Below are 17,340 nucleotides of genomic sequence, written 5' to 3' on the forward strand. Positions count from 1 at the left end.
TAACATGTCTAGGGTACAGTGGATATGTGGAATCACTTCTAATATTCTATAGCACAGAAGAATAACTGGCTGGCAATCATTAAGTGCTTCCATTTTTCTCTGAGGTAAGTCTTTTAGCTTCCATACATGAGAGCATGAGTATGCATTTCTGTGCCTGATTTATTTTACTTAACAGTATTTTCTCACTCCAAGCATATTGACTTCAAATTTTCTTTTTTAATGGCAAAATTATAGTCAACTCCATTTGTTTCATAATTCATCCATGTGGCTATTGTAAACAGTGCTAATGCGTCTCTGACATTATGTCAGTTCCTTTGGAAATATATACTCAGTATGGGGATTAATGGGTCAAGAACAAGCAGCATTAAATAGTAAGAAATAATACAGAATATTAATTAGGCTGTAAAGAAAATAAAATTATGTCATTTGAAATAAATGGATGGAAGTAGAAATCATCATGCTAAGTAGAACAGACCCAAAAATATTGCACATTTTCTCATATATAGAATCTAGACCTAAAAAAAAATGCTGCTTAAATTGGTTCCCATCTTAATTACTACTACCCAGGAGGCAGAAATAGGAAGGACTGAGATTCAAAGCTGCTCTGCAGCGAATATTTTTAGAAATAATGCCTGGAATGTATAATAATGTTAAAGGGGCTGGGAGCTTAGCCGTGGTAGAGTGCTCTCCTAGCATGCACAAAGCCCTGGGTTCAATTCCTCCATACCACATACACAGAAAAAGAAGTGGCACTGTGGCTCAAGTGGGAGAGTGTTAGCCTTGAGCAAAAAATTTCCATGGACAGTGCCCAGGCCCTGAATTCAAGTCCCAGGATTTTCTCCTTAGTCTACTAGGTTATCGTTTGCCCCATTCAGGATAAAAACCTCAGGAAATTTGTGATCTTTAACCTCCCAATTTGTTTGCCACTGAAACAGCCTCTATTACCAACTACAGTATGTTTTAACTTTCACTAAAAATCGAAATCAGCCTCTTCCAGCAGTCTAACTGCTGTTCTTACATCTTGCAGTCCTGGCAAAACTGTCAGGTAGACTTGAAACGAGCGATGGATTCAATGTTATAAACTCCCACTTATCTTACCTGAGTTCCCTAATTCATGGTGGTGGAACTAGTTTATCAATTTACTGTTTGTTTCTGGTCAATTTTCAGTGTCCTGAAATGACTGTTTTTTGACAGTTTTGTCAAGTTTTGTTACTTTCGTGGAGATTTGGTGAGCCCTTTAATGTATCATTCTCAAAGTCCTGCTTTCTTTCTCATTTTACTCCTCCCCGTTCTGATTTTACAGCAACTTTCAAACTATGGCCATATTTTTGATCATGTACCTCATCAGGAAAAAAGGCTTAATTTTTATATTTAAATTTTATCTCTCTACTTATTCACTAATTTGCAGACAGAAGAGATGGAATAGGGGATAAAAATATATTAAAGTGTACATTTTTTAAAGAAAATTAATTGGAAGTTTTAACATGTTCTTCCTAAACTCAACAATAATTTTTTTCACTCTTAGGCAATATTATGGGCTCCCTAATTTTGGAGTTCAATATACTAAACCAGGTCTGAGCCATGAACATGTCATAATTGCTTATTCCTGATGTAAACCAATACTGTCCATTAGAAACATAATGCAAGCCACATGTGTCATTTTATATTTTCTAGTAGTCACCTTTTAAAAAGTAAAGGAAAACAGAAAAATATTTGGAATATATTTAAGCAATATATCAAAAATATTACTTTTTCAGTAGGAAACCAACATTAAAAATTATTGAGAAATACCATTTACACTAAATCCTCAAAAATCTGTTGTATTTTGCACATTTTAATTCATATGTGAAATACACAGTTAAAGTGAAACGTAATGCCACATGTGCCTTACAATAAGATTGTGGTTAATGGGAAAATATTTTATATTCTATTGTATATTTTATATTCTATTTTGTATTAGTGTAAAATTCATACACTGATTACATTTCAAGAGCTCTATGGGTCTTATGAGTCTATCTAGTGGCTACAGAATTGAGCAGTACCACTTAAACATAAAGGCTAAGAAGACTTAAAAGGCTACAAAAGCCAACAATTGGCTCTATTTGAAAAGTTGAACAATGATCTATATAAAAGGATTCAGATAAGCACGACAAACATTAATTGTACCAAACTATAATCTAAATTTCAAACCCATTAGTGGACTTTCTTGGCCTGGACATCAAGAAATTTGTAATTTGCCCAAATATATACTTATACTCAGTTTATTTTTGTGAGTATATTATAATCACTTTTATTCAATACAGATCATAAATCTACTATAATCACTTTTAGTCAACATAAATCATAAATCTCTTATTCAACATACATCATAAATTTTGGCTCAAACTAACATGAAATTATGGAATGGTGATTCACTGATTAGAAATTACTTTATACTACCTTTAAAATAACAAAATAAACATTTCTATAAACTAAATGTGACATGAGTTCTTACTCAATTATTTGTCACATTTAATTTTCTTACAACTTACAATAGGTTATAGTTTAAAAGCAACTTAAATATAGGTACACAGCTTACCTCATAAACATGAAAATAATATATCTCACTGTGATTTAATTATATAAGTCTTCTTTTATAATTTACATAGGTATATGTCAGCAATATTAATAGCAATCTAAATAAAATATTCACTCCTAATTAAAATTCTACCCCCAAAATGCATTTTTCATTAGTTCATATTTCTGTTTCATATGTATACATATATAATTTTCCTACAAATTATCTGATGTGAATATAACTTGCTATTGTGATTTTTTTTTTTTCTTTTGCCAGTCCTGGGCTTAACCTCAGGGCCTGAGCCCTGTCCTTGGGATTTCTCAAGGCTAGAACTCTACCACTTGAGCCTCAGCACCACTTCTGGCTTTTTCTATGTATGTGGTACTGAGGAATCGAACCTGGGTTTTTGTGCATGCTAGGCAAGCACTCTACCACTAGGCCAACTCCCGGCCCTGCTATTGTGATTTTTCACTTCCATTATATAATGTATAATAACACATTGCAAGTGATTATATACCACACCAAAACTATGTCATATTTACTCAAATATTCTATTACTATAATCATTTCATTTTTACTATTATTAGCAATGCAATGAAAAGAACTAAAGACTACACAAATATGAAAACTAGGTTCTGTTAACAGAATTTCCTAACAGCATGCAGGTAGTTGTGCATTCTATTCTGTTACAAAGGATATAAAGGTACTAAGGTACTAAGATGAAGGATGATTGATACTAAGACAAATTGTTATCCACATTAGAAAGACAACAATATGCAGCATTATTACTTACTAGACACTATGTTAAAAATGAACTATACAATTTGTGGACGGGGATTGAAGGAAAGAGGGAAGGGTAACATTGTCCAAAAAGAAATGTACTCTAAAGCTAGGCTATAATCTGAGCTATTCAGGAGGCTGAGATCTGAGGATCACAGTTCAAAGACAGCTCAGACATTAAAGTCCATGAGACTCTTATCTCCAGTTAACCATTAGAAAACTAGAAGTGGTGCTGTGGCTTAAGGGTTAGGGCAGTAGCTTTGAGCTGAAGAGCTCAGAGACAGTAACCAGGCCCAGGGTTCAAGCCCCATGACTGACCCCCCCCCCAAAAAAAATTCTTAGATTGGAAAACCAACACTAGTAATTATTGCTATAAAAGAAATAAATTTATTCAGTATGCTCCATTATCAAAGTAGCACTTAAAATATTTAAGAAACTTCTTTCTAAACCCCATTAAAATATATGACATTAAAATTTAAAGATGTAAAGTTACAAAATGCATTAAGTATCTAGTTAAGTATCTCTTTTGAAAAACAAACAGATGTATAAAAAGTATACAAAGCCACAAACAGGGTTGAAGTTACTGTCCTACTGCACTCCATGACTACAAGAAGGCTTAAGAAACTGGAATTCCATGGAGTAATGAGAATTAAAATGATTCTACCAGGACAATGCTTAATATGTGAAACCAAGTGTTACAATGGAACCTATGGAGAAAAAAAGTGAGGTGATTACTTTCTGAAGAGACAGTTTCTAAAATGCTATATATATTTGAGATGATCCAAGACAATGTTCTTTTTAGCTACACAGTCAAAAGCAGGCTAAGGCATCTGCAGATTTGGCATTTAGATCTGCAATGGCTACAATATAACCTCAGGAGGGAGCCCTAAGCTGCATACATATGACCTAGCTCTTACCTAGACAGGTCAGGAAAAGGAGTAAAGGCCGTTTAGGAAAGGTGAACAGAAGAGAAACTCCTACTGGATGAGACTGAAAATTAGAATTCCATCTACATTAAACAATTCCAATTCTTCCCCAAAATACAAAATCTGAAACTTTTATTTTATAGTAAGACTGAAGCTGATGCACATACTACACAACTGTACACAGAGACCTGCTTTAAGAGTCTGCAACAGATACTGAAAACATATGTAATACTGTGGTCGACAATATCAAAGGTAATACATCTCAAACATCGTATTTTTGTTTTCAACTTTCAGAGATTTCCTAGTGCTGACTTTGATGACCCCATTATTTCACCAAGTTTAATGTAGTTTTGGAACAATTGTAGCTTTTGTGACTAGCGGATTCTCTAAAGGAGACTTACCTCTAATGATACAAGTAGTAGCCTTCCTTATTTAGATTGTATGTATCTGTCTGTCATCTAGTCTTTCTCTCTCTCTCTTTAATAATCCTAGTGCATGAGAAAGTCAACAAATAAGTATTTCTCTTGTGTATTTTATTATAAGGCATTATTGACAAATAATTTGAGTATGTATTTGGGGTTATTACAAAAAGACAACAACAAATGAAGCTGAAAGTAGGTATAAGAATTATGACTTCAGCTTAACATCAGAATAAAATTTCCCCTGAGTACTATTATCCGAAAATTTAATAAGTTGTTTCATAGTCCCCACTGTTAGACATAATCAAGCAGTCTAGATATGCCTCTATCCAGTGGGAATGCAACAAAAGAGATTCCTTTATGAGGAAGCAGATATTAATGAGATCTTTTCCAACTTCAGGATTCTGGTTCTTTAACTTTTGTTTCATTCTTGTTTTCCCTTCAATGTAGAATTTTTTAATCATATTAGAGTCGCGTCAATTTCTTTCTTTTATATGTAGTAGCTAGAAGATATAAGCACTATCAACATTAAGATCTACTTTTTTCCAAAGATAAAAGACTAGTCATGAATAACTCAGTGAATTAGTACTCATTAGGATGAAGAGGTAGCAAAAGCAACCAGTGAAAACAGTGTAACTTTGGAATCCCTGGTTGGTATTAAAGAGTCAACAGACTGGGGGCCTGGAGTTTGGCCTAGTGGTAGAGTGCTTGCCTAGCATGCACGAAGACCCGGGTTCAATTCCTCGGTACCCCACATACAGAGCAAAAAGCTGGAAGTGGTGCTGAGGCTCAAGTGGTAGAGCTCTAGCCTTGAGAAAGCCCAAGGACAGTGCTCAAGCCCTGAGCCCAAGCCCAGAACTGGCAAAAAAAAAAAAAAGAGTCAACAGACTGGCCCAAGTAGAATTGCATCTTGACATCTGTTTTGAACGTTGTTTCCAGATATTAAAACAATCAAAATAGATAATAGTTAAGAACACAGAATATTTAAAAGCTACGCATATATTATATTAGATGAGTTTTAGAATAAACAGGGATACTGGAGTTAAAATTTCAAAGCAAGAACACTGGTCATTTCTTCATCACAGCATAATTAAAGACTTAACACTTATAGAACAATCATAAATGTAACAGGTGAGCCAGCAAAATTAAACTAATTACTGAATGTTACCATTCACAGACAGGCCTATGCATGAAGTTCAGACAACTGTAGTTACAAAGTTGATAGCCTTTTTAGAACAAAAAAAAAGGCATGGTCATACTGTACCAATAACTAACCAACAACTAACCGGGAAAACGATACTATGTGAATTGAAATGAACCCCTCCCCAAATTTGAAACTACACCAGGTTAAAAAAAACTATACATATGGGCCTCCCCACTGCCACACACTCGCACTCATGCGCGCGCAAGTGCACACACACACACACATATGTGCACTGAAAGTACAATGTCCCTCACAAAATACTTAATTATACTTGTACAACACAAAAATGTTAATTATATATCCATATGTGCTATCCAATATATATTTTTAAATGAGCTAAACTGAAACTTTTTAGTTTTAAATAATTTATATTAAGTTCAAAACACATCCAATCTTTAAGCCTGAACTGAATATACTTATTGATGCACGTTTTATGAAACTGCAATGAAGATTAAAAATTTTGAAAGCCATATAATGAGTGACTGTTGTCCTTAATGTACTATGTTATTGCTCATCTCTTTTGCCATCTCCTGGTTATCTCATATTGTTATAATATTTCACCTTGTTATCTGATTTATATGTGCTTAACTGGTTATTTGAAATTGGATAGGGAAGGGGGGAAATCAAGATAAGTAGGGGGAGGGAAATGGGGACCATGTCATGAGAAAGGTATCAATGTTTGTGAAGCTATGTACCTTCTATCTGGTGAATATAATGTAACCCTTCTATTAATCACAATAAAAATTATTTAAAAAATAAGAATTTTGAATGAAATTTAGCATCTGAAATGAAGCATGGTGGAAGCATAAATGTAAAATACACATCAGATTTTGTGATATATCTCATTAGTGTTTTAACTGTGTGGAGCTGGAGCTGGAGATGGAGCCCAGGGCCTTGAGCATGCTAAACAAGCCCTTAACCATTGAGCTACCATGCCACTGGGGCTACCACACCAGGCCCTCTTATTAATGTTCCTGAGCTACTCATGAAGGTACATACCAGTAATTTTATCCCTGGGGAAATGGACACCACAGAATCACAAATCTGAGGCAAACCTCTGTACACAAGAAAAACTTTCAAAAAACAAGGGCTGTAATCTAAAAGTAAACACACTGGATGGCTTAAAAAAAAAAACACTTAGACATGGTAAGTTATGTAAAACTCTAGATATTCACACAGTGAGACCAAAGGAAGATATTCTTAGAAGATCACAAAAAGCTCAGACTTAGAAAAAATCATATTAAGTGAAGTAAGCCAGACCCAAAGGAACATAGGCTCCATGGTTTCCCTCATTTGTCATAATCAGTAGAAACCTTGGGCTCTCGTAGCAGAGATTTACAATAGAGCAAAACCTAGATACAAAAGGCCATACAGTGTGATGCTAAATGAAAGGACCTCTAGGATATAAAAACAAAAACCATATAATGAGTGATTGTTGTCCTTAATGTACTGTTATATTTCATCTCTTTTGCTATCCCTTGATTATCTCATATTGTTACAGTGTCTTACTTTGTTATCTGATATATTGGATACATGCGTATTTGGTTTTTTGAAATTGGATGGGGAAGGGGGGAAAACAGGATGAGGGGTAGGGGTTGAGGGGGGGAAATGGGGACCAAGACATGAGAAAGGGTATCAATGTATGTGAAGTAATGCACCTTCTATAAGGTGAATATAATGTAACCCTTCTATTAATTACAATAAAAATATATGAAAAAAACTCAGCTATTGCATATAATCATATAAAATGTTTACCAAAATCAACTCCAAGAAATGGAAAGGATGGTTTTGTTCTTTGGCTTTTTTTCCCCTCTGCTGGTGATGTTTTTTATTTCTGCACTTTTTATCTTGTATGTAAGTTTTATCTGCCTTGGGGAGTATAAGGGGAACTGAGAATTGATGGGACAATGAGTGAACTAATGCAGCAGTGATACTAGACACTGTGTTGAAAAGGAACTTGTCGGGGAGAGGGAATGGAAGGGAAAAACTGGGTGAAAGCCAAGGAAGAGGTGACACTGTTCAAGAGGAAATATACTCAGTAACGGACTTATGTAACTGTAATTCCTCTGTACATCACTTCTACAATAACCATTTTCAAAAAATGATTTAAAAGAAAAAGGCTGAGGATGTCATTCAGTGGTATAGCTCTTGACTAACATATACAAAACCTTGAGATGTATTGTAGGGAAGGAAAGAGGATAGGAGGGAAAGGAAGAAGGGAAGGGAGGAAGGAAAGAAAAATAAATATAAAAAATAAAGTAAATTAAAAAATGAATTGGCCTAGAGCTGATGACTAATGCCTGGAACCTAGCTACTAAAGGAGGCTGAGATCTAAGAATCTCAGTTTCAGCCCCAGGCAGTAAAGTTTGTGAGATTCTCAGTACCAATTAACCATCAAAAAGGCAGGAGTATAGTGGCTCAAGTGAGAGCCTTAGCGCCTTAAGCAAAAAAGCTAAAGAACAGAACCTGACCAGAGTGTAAGCTCCAGTAGTAAAACAAAATTAAAATGTTGAAATATTTTTCTATATTAGGTTAAACAAATTAAGCACTAAAGTCCATGAGACTCTTACCTCCGATTAACTACCAGAAAACCAAAGTGGCACTGTGGCTCAAGGGGTAGGGTGGTAGCCTTAAGCTGAAGAGCTCAGGGACAGTATCCAAGTCCAGACCAACAACAACCCAAAAAAATTTACAAGTGAACTATTTCTCCTATGCCCCAGTATCACGAAACACTCCTTTACGCAACCTAGAATTTGCATATTTATTTATTGAAGTCATTTATATTTTGTAGAGAATAATAACACATCTATATCTGTCCAGTACAGATCAAATGTTTTACAAATTAAGTGCACATATTTCATGTCCACATCTTATATGAAAAGTGAGACAGATAGGAGTAACAACTATATTCCTCTGTTACTGAAATTATGGTAACATGTAATTATCATTCTGCCATTAAGATGAAGTAATTAAGTAACTGACAAACACTTTTGATTTCCCTTTTAGCTTGATTCCCTAGCCCATACTAAACAATACTTTTGCTTCTATAATGAGTCAAGTATTATTGCCTCAGCATACCTGCATTCTAATACACTGAGCTCAATCTTAAAATATTCTTGCAAAATACTCTAAGAAATAAGATTTGTATTTTGTTTTCACCTGTCTTATATCTTATTCTTATTTATGCCTAGAGTTGTAAAAATACAACACCTCAGTATTTTCAATGGTAATACCCAAAGAAGACCACAAGATGGAGATATTACCCTATTACCTTTTATATTTGTAAATGACCTTAAGGTCATTTATATATTCCATTACCTGGAAAGGCTAAAATTTTACCTGATGTAGTTACTCAAAACTTCTCTAAGACTATTCTTTGGAACAATCCTCAAGCTAAGACCTTTACATGAAATTTATATTGATTTTTTTTAATTGAAGAGTTTAAACTTAGGATTTCACACTTGTTAGGCAGGCACACTACCTCTTGAACCACTCTGCCAGCCTTTTCTACGTTGGCTATTTGGTAGTCTTTGTTGGACTACCTGGACTTTGATACTCCTATTTTTGCTTCCTAATGTTGCTGGGATGACAGGCACACGCAACCACTCCTAGTCATTTGCTGAGGTTAAGCCTCACCTCAGACTATATCTGTCCCCTGATGTCTTCCTCCCAACTAGCTAGGATGACAGCTTGTGCTGGCTTAAAATCTCTACCAATACAAAATATATTGATCAAAGCTTCCTGAGTTAATTTAATGATCAGATTTAGCTCCAAATGACTATTGTTACACTCAAAACTGACTTAAAAATTACATATGAAGAAGGCCAGGAGGGAGTTTGGCCTAGTGGTAGAGTGCTTGCCTAGCATGCACAACAGCCTGGGTTCAATTCCTTGGTACAACATACATAGAAAAGCTCAGTAGTAGTGTTGTAGCTCAAGTGGTAAAGTGCTATCCTTGAGAAAGCCCAAGGACAGGGCTCAGGCCCTGAGTTCAAGCTCCAGGACTGGCAAAAAAAAAAATGTAAAAAATTACAAATGAAGATACAAAAAGTTTTTGAAGAAGTCAAAACAAAATATTCTAGTGATATTTTGAAAGATGTCATTATTGTTCAAAATTATGAAGCTTTTCACAATAACTACTTCAAGATATATTATTTTTAAAGATGTGATACAGAAAGTCAACATTCCGTAACTATTATAAAATCTACAATAGAATATGGCAGTTATTTGAACTTTATCAAATGTCTAATATGCTTTAATTTAAACCCTGAAGTCTATTTCCTATTATATACAAAAGATCCATACAAAAATACTGTAAGATATAATTAAGTATAAATGTTGCCATATGAATACATTTTAATATGAAATGTGGCAAGTCTTTGCTTTTGCAATATGCCTAATTGCAATGAGGTATCAATTGCTGGATGATGGTATTAGAAACACTGTAAGGGACTAATATTTTAATTTCAAATAGGATATGGCATGAAACACAAATTCTAGATTAGTTACAAATTAAACTGGACATGGTGACACGGGCTTGAAATCCCAGCAATTTGGAAGTCAGAAAGAGGAGAAATGAGTGTTTGAAGCTAGACCAGGCAAAAAAGTTGAGAGAGAACCCATCCCCAAACAATCCAAGCATGTTAAAAATCCCAAGAGCAAAGGGACTTGGGGGTGAGAACAAAAAGACTCAGGGGCATGATTCAAGTGTTAGAGCACTTGCCTAGCAAGTCCAAGACTCTAAGTTTAATCTCAGCATTTCTTTAGCAAAGTATCTCCCTGGACAGAAGATGAGTGGGCAGTAAGTGCCCTAAAGGAGCTTCTATTCTATACATCTGAAAATACTTTTTATAAATGAAAACCCAAATATTTAATAAGCAGAAGTCTTTCTTAACTAAGCTGCAGCACTCAATTGAATATAAAGATGAAATTCAAAAAGAAAATGAAGTGTATTTCTAGCTATATAAATAGTAGGAAGTCTGTAATGGCCAAATGATACCATTAAAACAATTCTAACTTACCAGGTACTGTAAATTTTAAGATGATCAACCCAGATTATTTTTTTTGTTTTCCAGTTGTGGGGCTTGGACTTGGCCTGGACATTGTCCCTGAGCTCTTCAAGGCTACCACCCTCCCCCTTGAGCCACAGTGCCACTTCTGGTTTTCTTTTGGTTAATTGGAGATAAGTGCCACTTCTAGTGGTTAATTGGAGAGTCTCATGGACTTTAATGCCCAGGCTGGCTTTGAATCACGATCCTCAGATCTCAGCCTCCTGAGTAGCCACCACACCTGGCCAATTCACTGATTTTTTAAATGAAAATCAAGTTATTATTGACTAGAGTTCTGTACAAGGTACTACATGAAGCTGAGATAGCAAAAGAAAATTGTCCCTAAATCCCAGAATTCTTATTATTTATAAAAATAGCCACTTGATTCCACAAGAAATAAGTGTCTAGTCCAGACAACAAGACCTGTTACACAAAATATAAATATATTATGTAGGGAAATAGAATTTAAGGTACTAGTGAGAGATCTTTGAATAACATGTTCTTTTTCCTATACTCCTCCCATCTCTCCTCACCTCATCTCCTCTTAAAAGACAGTATCTTAACTGAATTGCCCTATGAAAAATCAGGATATCCTAAAAATAGGTGGAACTGACATGTCATCTGTATTTACCTGTCTCCTAAAGACTTTTGGGACCCTTCCTGTGGTCCCAATTGGGTTTTTTTACTTGGTTCCTTTACAGTCAACTTAAAATACATACAAAAAAGATTGCATTTTTTCTGTATGAGGGTTATAAACGTCATATATAAGTGTGACTTACTGAGTGAACTATCAAGCAAGAACTTTTGGGGAGAATAACAGTGTGGTTTACTTACGATATTTATACTGTTTCATGCAGTAAATATTTGATCTAAAGGATAACTAACTTGTCCGAGGTCATAAAGGCAAGAGGTGGCTAAAATCCATCAGTTATTTCAATTACAGAGATTAGGGAATGACTGAGAACTAAGATCTGGTGAATCAGAAGATAAGACACCTCAGTCAGCCACAACTATCCGATTGTTCATACTGTGGCCAATTCTTCCCCTTCATTCTCACAAGAACTTAATCTAACCATACTACTGATCTCACCACCTTACTAAAACAGCTCTTGTTGAGGTACCCAGTGACTACCACAGTTAAATCCAATCAGTTCTCAGAAATAAATTCTTTTTTCTCAATGCCTTTTCATCTCTTTTACTGGTTCATCAGCATCTTCCTGACTGACAAAAGAATGTTTGGTTCCCAAAGGCTTAGCTCCCAAATCTCTTCTCTTTGCCGTTAGATTTACCCACACTTGAACTTATCCAATTATGTGGCTCCAAATTACCTGAGTGCCAGAGACTCTCAAATTCTTACCTTTACATCCCAAACTTTTCTGTAGAAACTCTGGACCTTAACAACCAAATGTCCATATACCAGTTCCACTTTGATGTATAGAATGCATTGCAAGTTCAGTATGACTAGAACCCAAATTCTTGATTTTTCCTCAAACAGACTTCTAGGCTTCACCAACTTGATACCTGCATACTTCCTAGTTTAAAAATCTTTAAAGCTGTTTTCAATTTCTCTTTTTCTTTCAGTAAAGTCCTGTCAGTTCTATGATCAAATTAAATCCAGAATCTGGCCAATTTGCACCAGCAATGCTACTGTCTAGGTCTATTCTCCATTCTACACTACAATTATTTCTCTAAGAATGCCTTATAAAAACCATGCACGGTGGTTCATGCCTGTCCTCCTAGCTACTCAGGAGACTGAGATCTGAGGATCATGGTTCAAAGTCAGCCCAGGCACCAAAAAATCCATGAGACTCTTATTCTCCAATTAATCATCAGAAAACCGGAAGTGGCACTGTGGCTCAAGGGGTAGGGCTGTAGCCTTGAGTTGAAGAGCTCAGGGACAACCGCCAGGCCCAGAATTCAAGCCCTATGAACAACCAAAAAAGAATGCCTAATAAATAGTCCTCAACACAGTAATCAGTTAAAAATTTAAGTCAAACTATCTTTTCTTATCAATACTCTTCTCTCTACTGGATGTTCGACTTCATTGCAAGTAAAGGCCAATGTCCTTACAATGGTCAGCAAAGTCCTTTCTCCACAACTTACGATTCCTATCATATCTCCTTGTGTTGTTATCCTCCAATGCTGTACCAACCACATGAGGTGCCTTGCTGAATGCCTTACTCATTAAACCAGCTTCTACCGTAGGCCTCTGCACTTATGTTGTACTCTTCTTTAAATGATCCTCTTCAGTGCTATTGAATCTCTTCAAAACTCATATGTAAAAATCTAATTCTCAGAGTGCTAATACTGAGAAACAGCAGCTGGGAAATGAACAGGTTCTAAAAATAAAGCCCTTGTGAATGGGATTAGTACCCTTAAATATCCAGCCCTTAAGACCAGTCTTTCCTCATTGGTGATGTGAAGACATAGCAAAAAGACACTCCATAAATTAGGTGTTCAGCAGATATACAATCTGCAACCACCTCATCTTGACTCCCCAAACCCCAATTATGAGAAATGATTTTCTGTCATAAAGCTATCCAGGTTATATTCTGTATAACAGCTGGAAAAGACCAAGACACCAATTACACCAAGTCACTTACTCCCAACTACCTTCAGAGGCCTTCTGTGATCATCCCACATTTGTATTTACCTATTTAGTTTTCTTACTTATTTCATTCTGCTATAAAAGGATTTGTTTTATATAAAGCTAGGTTCCAGCCTAAGGGTCACGTTGCAATATAAAAGCCAAACTCTAGAATGCACCAAGTCAGATGGCTGAATAAACAACAAAATTGACCAGTTCATGGATTTAGGTAAGCAGTTTGGGTAATCTTCCTACCTTGTTCTATCCCAAAGTCCAGCTCATCACCAAAAAACTGCTTGGAACTTAAACAAGCTGCACTTCTCCATATGAAATCTTTATTTCTGAAAAGGTTCCAAAGCTAAGGATCAAAGTAAAGCAAAAAGAAAGGAAGAAAGACATGAAGGAAGGGAGGGAGGGAAATTGTTCTTATTTATTTCTCCACGTAAAAGAATTAGTTTCTTCTGGTTTTCATTTTGAATTTCGACAGTTGGACTGAAAAAACAAAAATATTTTCTTGAATTCCTCATTTCAAATTCTACCACAAAGAATTTTCTCAACTACCTATATTGATTTGTTCACGCAGTTAAGTGCTTAATTAACTGCAAATTAAACTGTATGGGATTATACATGAAATTCTACAAGAGTACACATGCAAAGCTAGATCACATAATATAAATTTCAAGCTAGTACTACTTACTTTCTGTATTTTCTTAAAGGAGCTTAATTTCCATGGATAATTGGAAAGCATCTTCAAGGTTTTTGAATAGTCTATATGTAGGAACCTTACTACTTACAGGATTTAGTCGAGCTAAACAAATTTTCTTGTTATTTAAGGAATCCTCCAAAATGAGTCATTAGTTCTAGGTATAGTAGTGCAAGCCTGTAATCCAGCACTGTAGCTCAGGTAACAAAACCAAACCCTAGGGCTGGAAGTGTGGCTGAAGTGATAGTGTAAAGTGTCAGTCTAGCAAATACAAGGCCCTGAGCTCAAGTCCCAGTGCTGAAAAAACAAATTACTCTTCAAATGTGTATTTCCACTAAGTACTGTTACATCTATTTCCTCATTATCACTTTTAAAATGAGGCATATTTTGTGTCTGAGAAGGAAGTGGAACCAGATGACACTTCATAGTTACTACAATAGCGGTACAGAAGATTTGAGCCAGGCACAGTGGCTCAGGCCTGTAATTCTAGCTACTCAGGAGGCTGAGACCTGAGGATCAAGGTTCAAAGCCAGCCCAGGCACAAAAGGACCTGAGACTCATATCCAATTAACCTCTAGAAAATGGGAAGTGGGGCTTGGCTCAAGGGTAGGATGGTGGCCTGAAGAGTTCAGGGATAGCGCCCAGGCCGAATTCAAGCCCCATGACCAACAACAACAAAAAGGTTCGAAATGGAAAACACTTGTACTTTTACATGTGTTATAAAAATGAAAACTTAAGCCGGGCGAGGTGGCTCACACCTGTAATCCTAGCTATTCAAGAGGCTGAGATCTGAGGATTGCTGTTCAAAGTCAGCCAGGGCACCAAAATATCCTGAGACTCATCTCCAATTTATCAACAGAAAATGAAGTGGCACTGTGGCTCTAGGGGTAGGGCAGTAGCCTTTAGCTGAAGGGCTCAGGGACAACTCCCAGCCCAAGGAGTAGGGCAGAAGCCTTGAGCTGAACAGCTCAGGGACAGTGCCTAGGCCAGGAGTTCAAGTCCCATGACTGAAAAAAAAAAAGAAGAAAGCTTAAAGTCACAGACCTATGACAACCTAGCCTTTCTGTTAAGTAATGGATACAAATGCAATGCTTAAAAGTTAACTTCGTTTGACTGTTCAATTTAAATAGAAAATTAAGACTGCCTGTGGAACTGGAGGTTCTGGGGCTTGAACTCAGGGCATAGAAACTACAGCTCCACTTCTAGTGTTTTGTTTTGTTGCTGGTTGACTGGAGATAGAGCCTCTTGGACTTTCCTGCCCTTCTGGCTTCCAACCAGGATCCTCAAATCTCAGCCTCTTGAGTAGCTAGGATTACAGGTGTGAGCCACCAGCACCAGCTAGATTTCCATACCTGACCCAAATCTATAATAGCCTACTGGAGTGGTTGTGCATCTCATCCCTAGTCATGTGAAGTGTGCCTTTAACGATAATTGCCTGATTTTTTTTTAACCTTCTTATTCTGAGCAGACTCCAGCAGAACATGTGCAATTTAACACGTGAATCTTTTACTCTACTAAGAATATTCTGAAGTACATGAACTGTGTTCATCTTTACACGAGGCTTCATACAAGTGGAGACTGAATAAATAACCCTCGACAAAACCATCTTCTATGGAAGAAATAAACCTCCACAAACGGGCTTCCCAAATTAACAGCAAGAGTGAAAAAAGAAAAAAAAAAAAAAGAGAGACAGACAGACAAGGAAATGAGAAGCAAGGAAAATGACCCAGGACTAAGTCCTGCCCGTGATCCTGCCCTACTAATTCGGCTTCTGTTCCCACAGCATCTAAAAAAACCGCTGCTGCCAGAAAGCTTCAGAGCTTCCCCTGAGTTCCAGAACCACCTGGCTGGAGACATCCAATTCCTCCAGGTTAAGTTTTCTACCTAGACTGTGATAGGACGCCCCAGCCTCCATCAGACTGGCTAACAAGATTACAACGTCGGAGGACATTTCCCGGGGAGGAAGAGGTAAGAGGAGCCCCGAGGAAGGCAGAAGACGTGGGGAAGTGGGAAGGTGACAGCTGAGGGGGAGCCATGGCGACGCTCTCGCGTTCCACGTGTGGGGAGGAGCAGATGAGAAAGGAGGGGGGGAAGCGGGGGAACCTCTATCCAGACCTCCTCCTTCCACCCACCCGCCCACGAGCGCCAGTGCGACGGGAAGTGGCCTGTCACCGAGGGCACGGGTGGAGAAGCCGAGGCAGGCGGCGCGTCCTCACGGGGCCGGCCGGCTGGGGGGGAAGCGCGTCCCGCGCCGGCCCAGCGCCCGCCCTCCGTCCGTGTCTCCCCCGCGCGTGGCTGCGCGGGCGGCGAGCTCACCTGCGGCACCCCGAGGAACTCGTAGAAGTTGAGCCGCACCTCCTCCACCAGGTCGAACAACTCCAGGTCGGCGTTCTCCCAGCCTCGCGCCGGGCCCGCGGCCGCCAGCAGCAGCAGCAGCGGCGGCAGCCACGGCCAGGCCGGCCAGGGCCGCGCCGGCCGGACCCCGCGCCCGCGCTGAGGAGCGAGTCCCGCCAGCCCGGAGCCGGGAGCCGACATCGCGCTGGGCTCCCGAAGGTCGCTCGCCACGCGGTGCTGTCTGTCGGCCGACACCGGGGACGTGGCGGGCAGCCCGGCTGCCGGGGAACGGCGTCTGTCAGTTAGAGGCGCGGGCAGCCAGTCAGGCGGCCGGCTCCGGCGAGGGCGCCGGGACGTGGAGGGCCGTGGGAGCTGGCGGCCGGGCCGGCGGGCGCGCGGGCAGGGGGCGGCAGCAGGGCCTCCCTTCCCGGACCCTTGCCCCGGGGCCTACAGACAGCTGGTGAGCCAGCGCCAGCGCTGAGGCGGCCGAGTGGGCGAGGTTTCGCCTCAGTCAATCCCAAGTCTTGCTTCCGGTGACATCACGTCTCCTAGCAACCGCGGGGCGGGGCGGGACCGGAAGTAGAAACGCCGGGTGCTTCCCCCACTACCACCACCACCACCACCCCTACTGCCACCTGAGCCTCCTTTGACTGCATCTCAGAGGAGCTGCACGTGTGTTTAAGCAGGTGACCAGACTTAGTTACAGATGTCACGCATCTACCCCGGACATCTCACGCCAACTTTTCTAACTAGTTCCTGACACTTGGTTTTGCTGAATATTT

The 17,340-nt window shown here is 38.6% G+C and overlaps 1 protein-coding gene across 1 annotated transcript in view; it reads right to left on the reverse strand.

Moving 5' to 3' along the window:
• The window catches only part of Dnajc1 (DnaJ heat shock protein family (Hsp40) member C1), a 106,203-nt gene extending 89,139 nt beyond the window's left edge, over positions 1–17,064 (reverse strand). The window contains exon 1 of the mRNA XM_090319015.1: positions 16,541–17,064. Within this exon, the coding sequence (XP_090175141.1) occupies positions 16,541–16,759 (219 nt within the window). The 5' untranslated portion in view covers positions 16,760–17,064. The remainder of the gene's footprint in view (positions 1–16,540) is intronic.
• Positions 17,065–17,340: the final 276 nt, after the last annotated feature.

This window comes from Megascapheus bottae, chromosome 26, assembly GCF_031878675.1.
Source record: "Megascapheus bottae isolate mThoBot1 chromosome 26, mThoBot2.hap1, whole genome shotgun sequence".
Taxonomy (NCBI): Eukaryota; Metazoa; Chordata; class Mammalia; order Rodentia; family Geomyidae; genus Megascapheus; species Megascapheus bottae.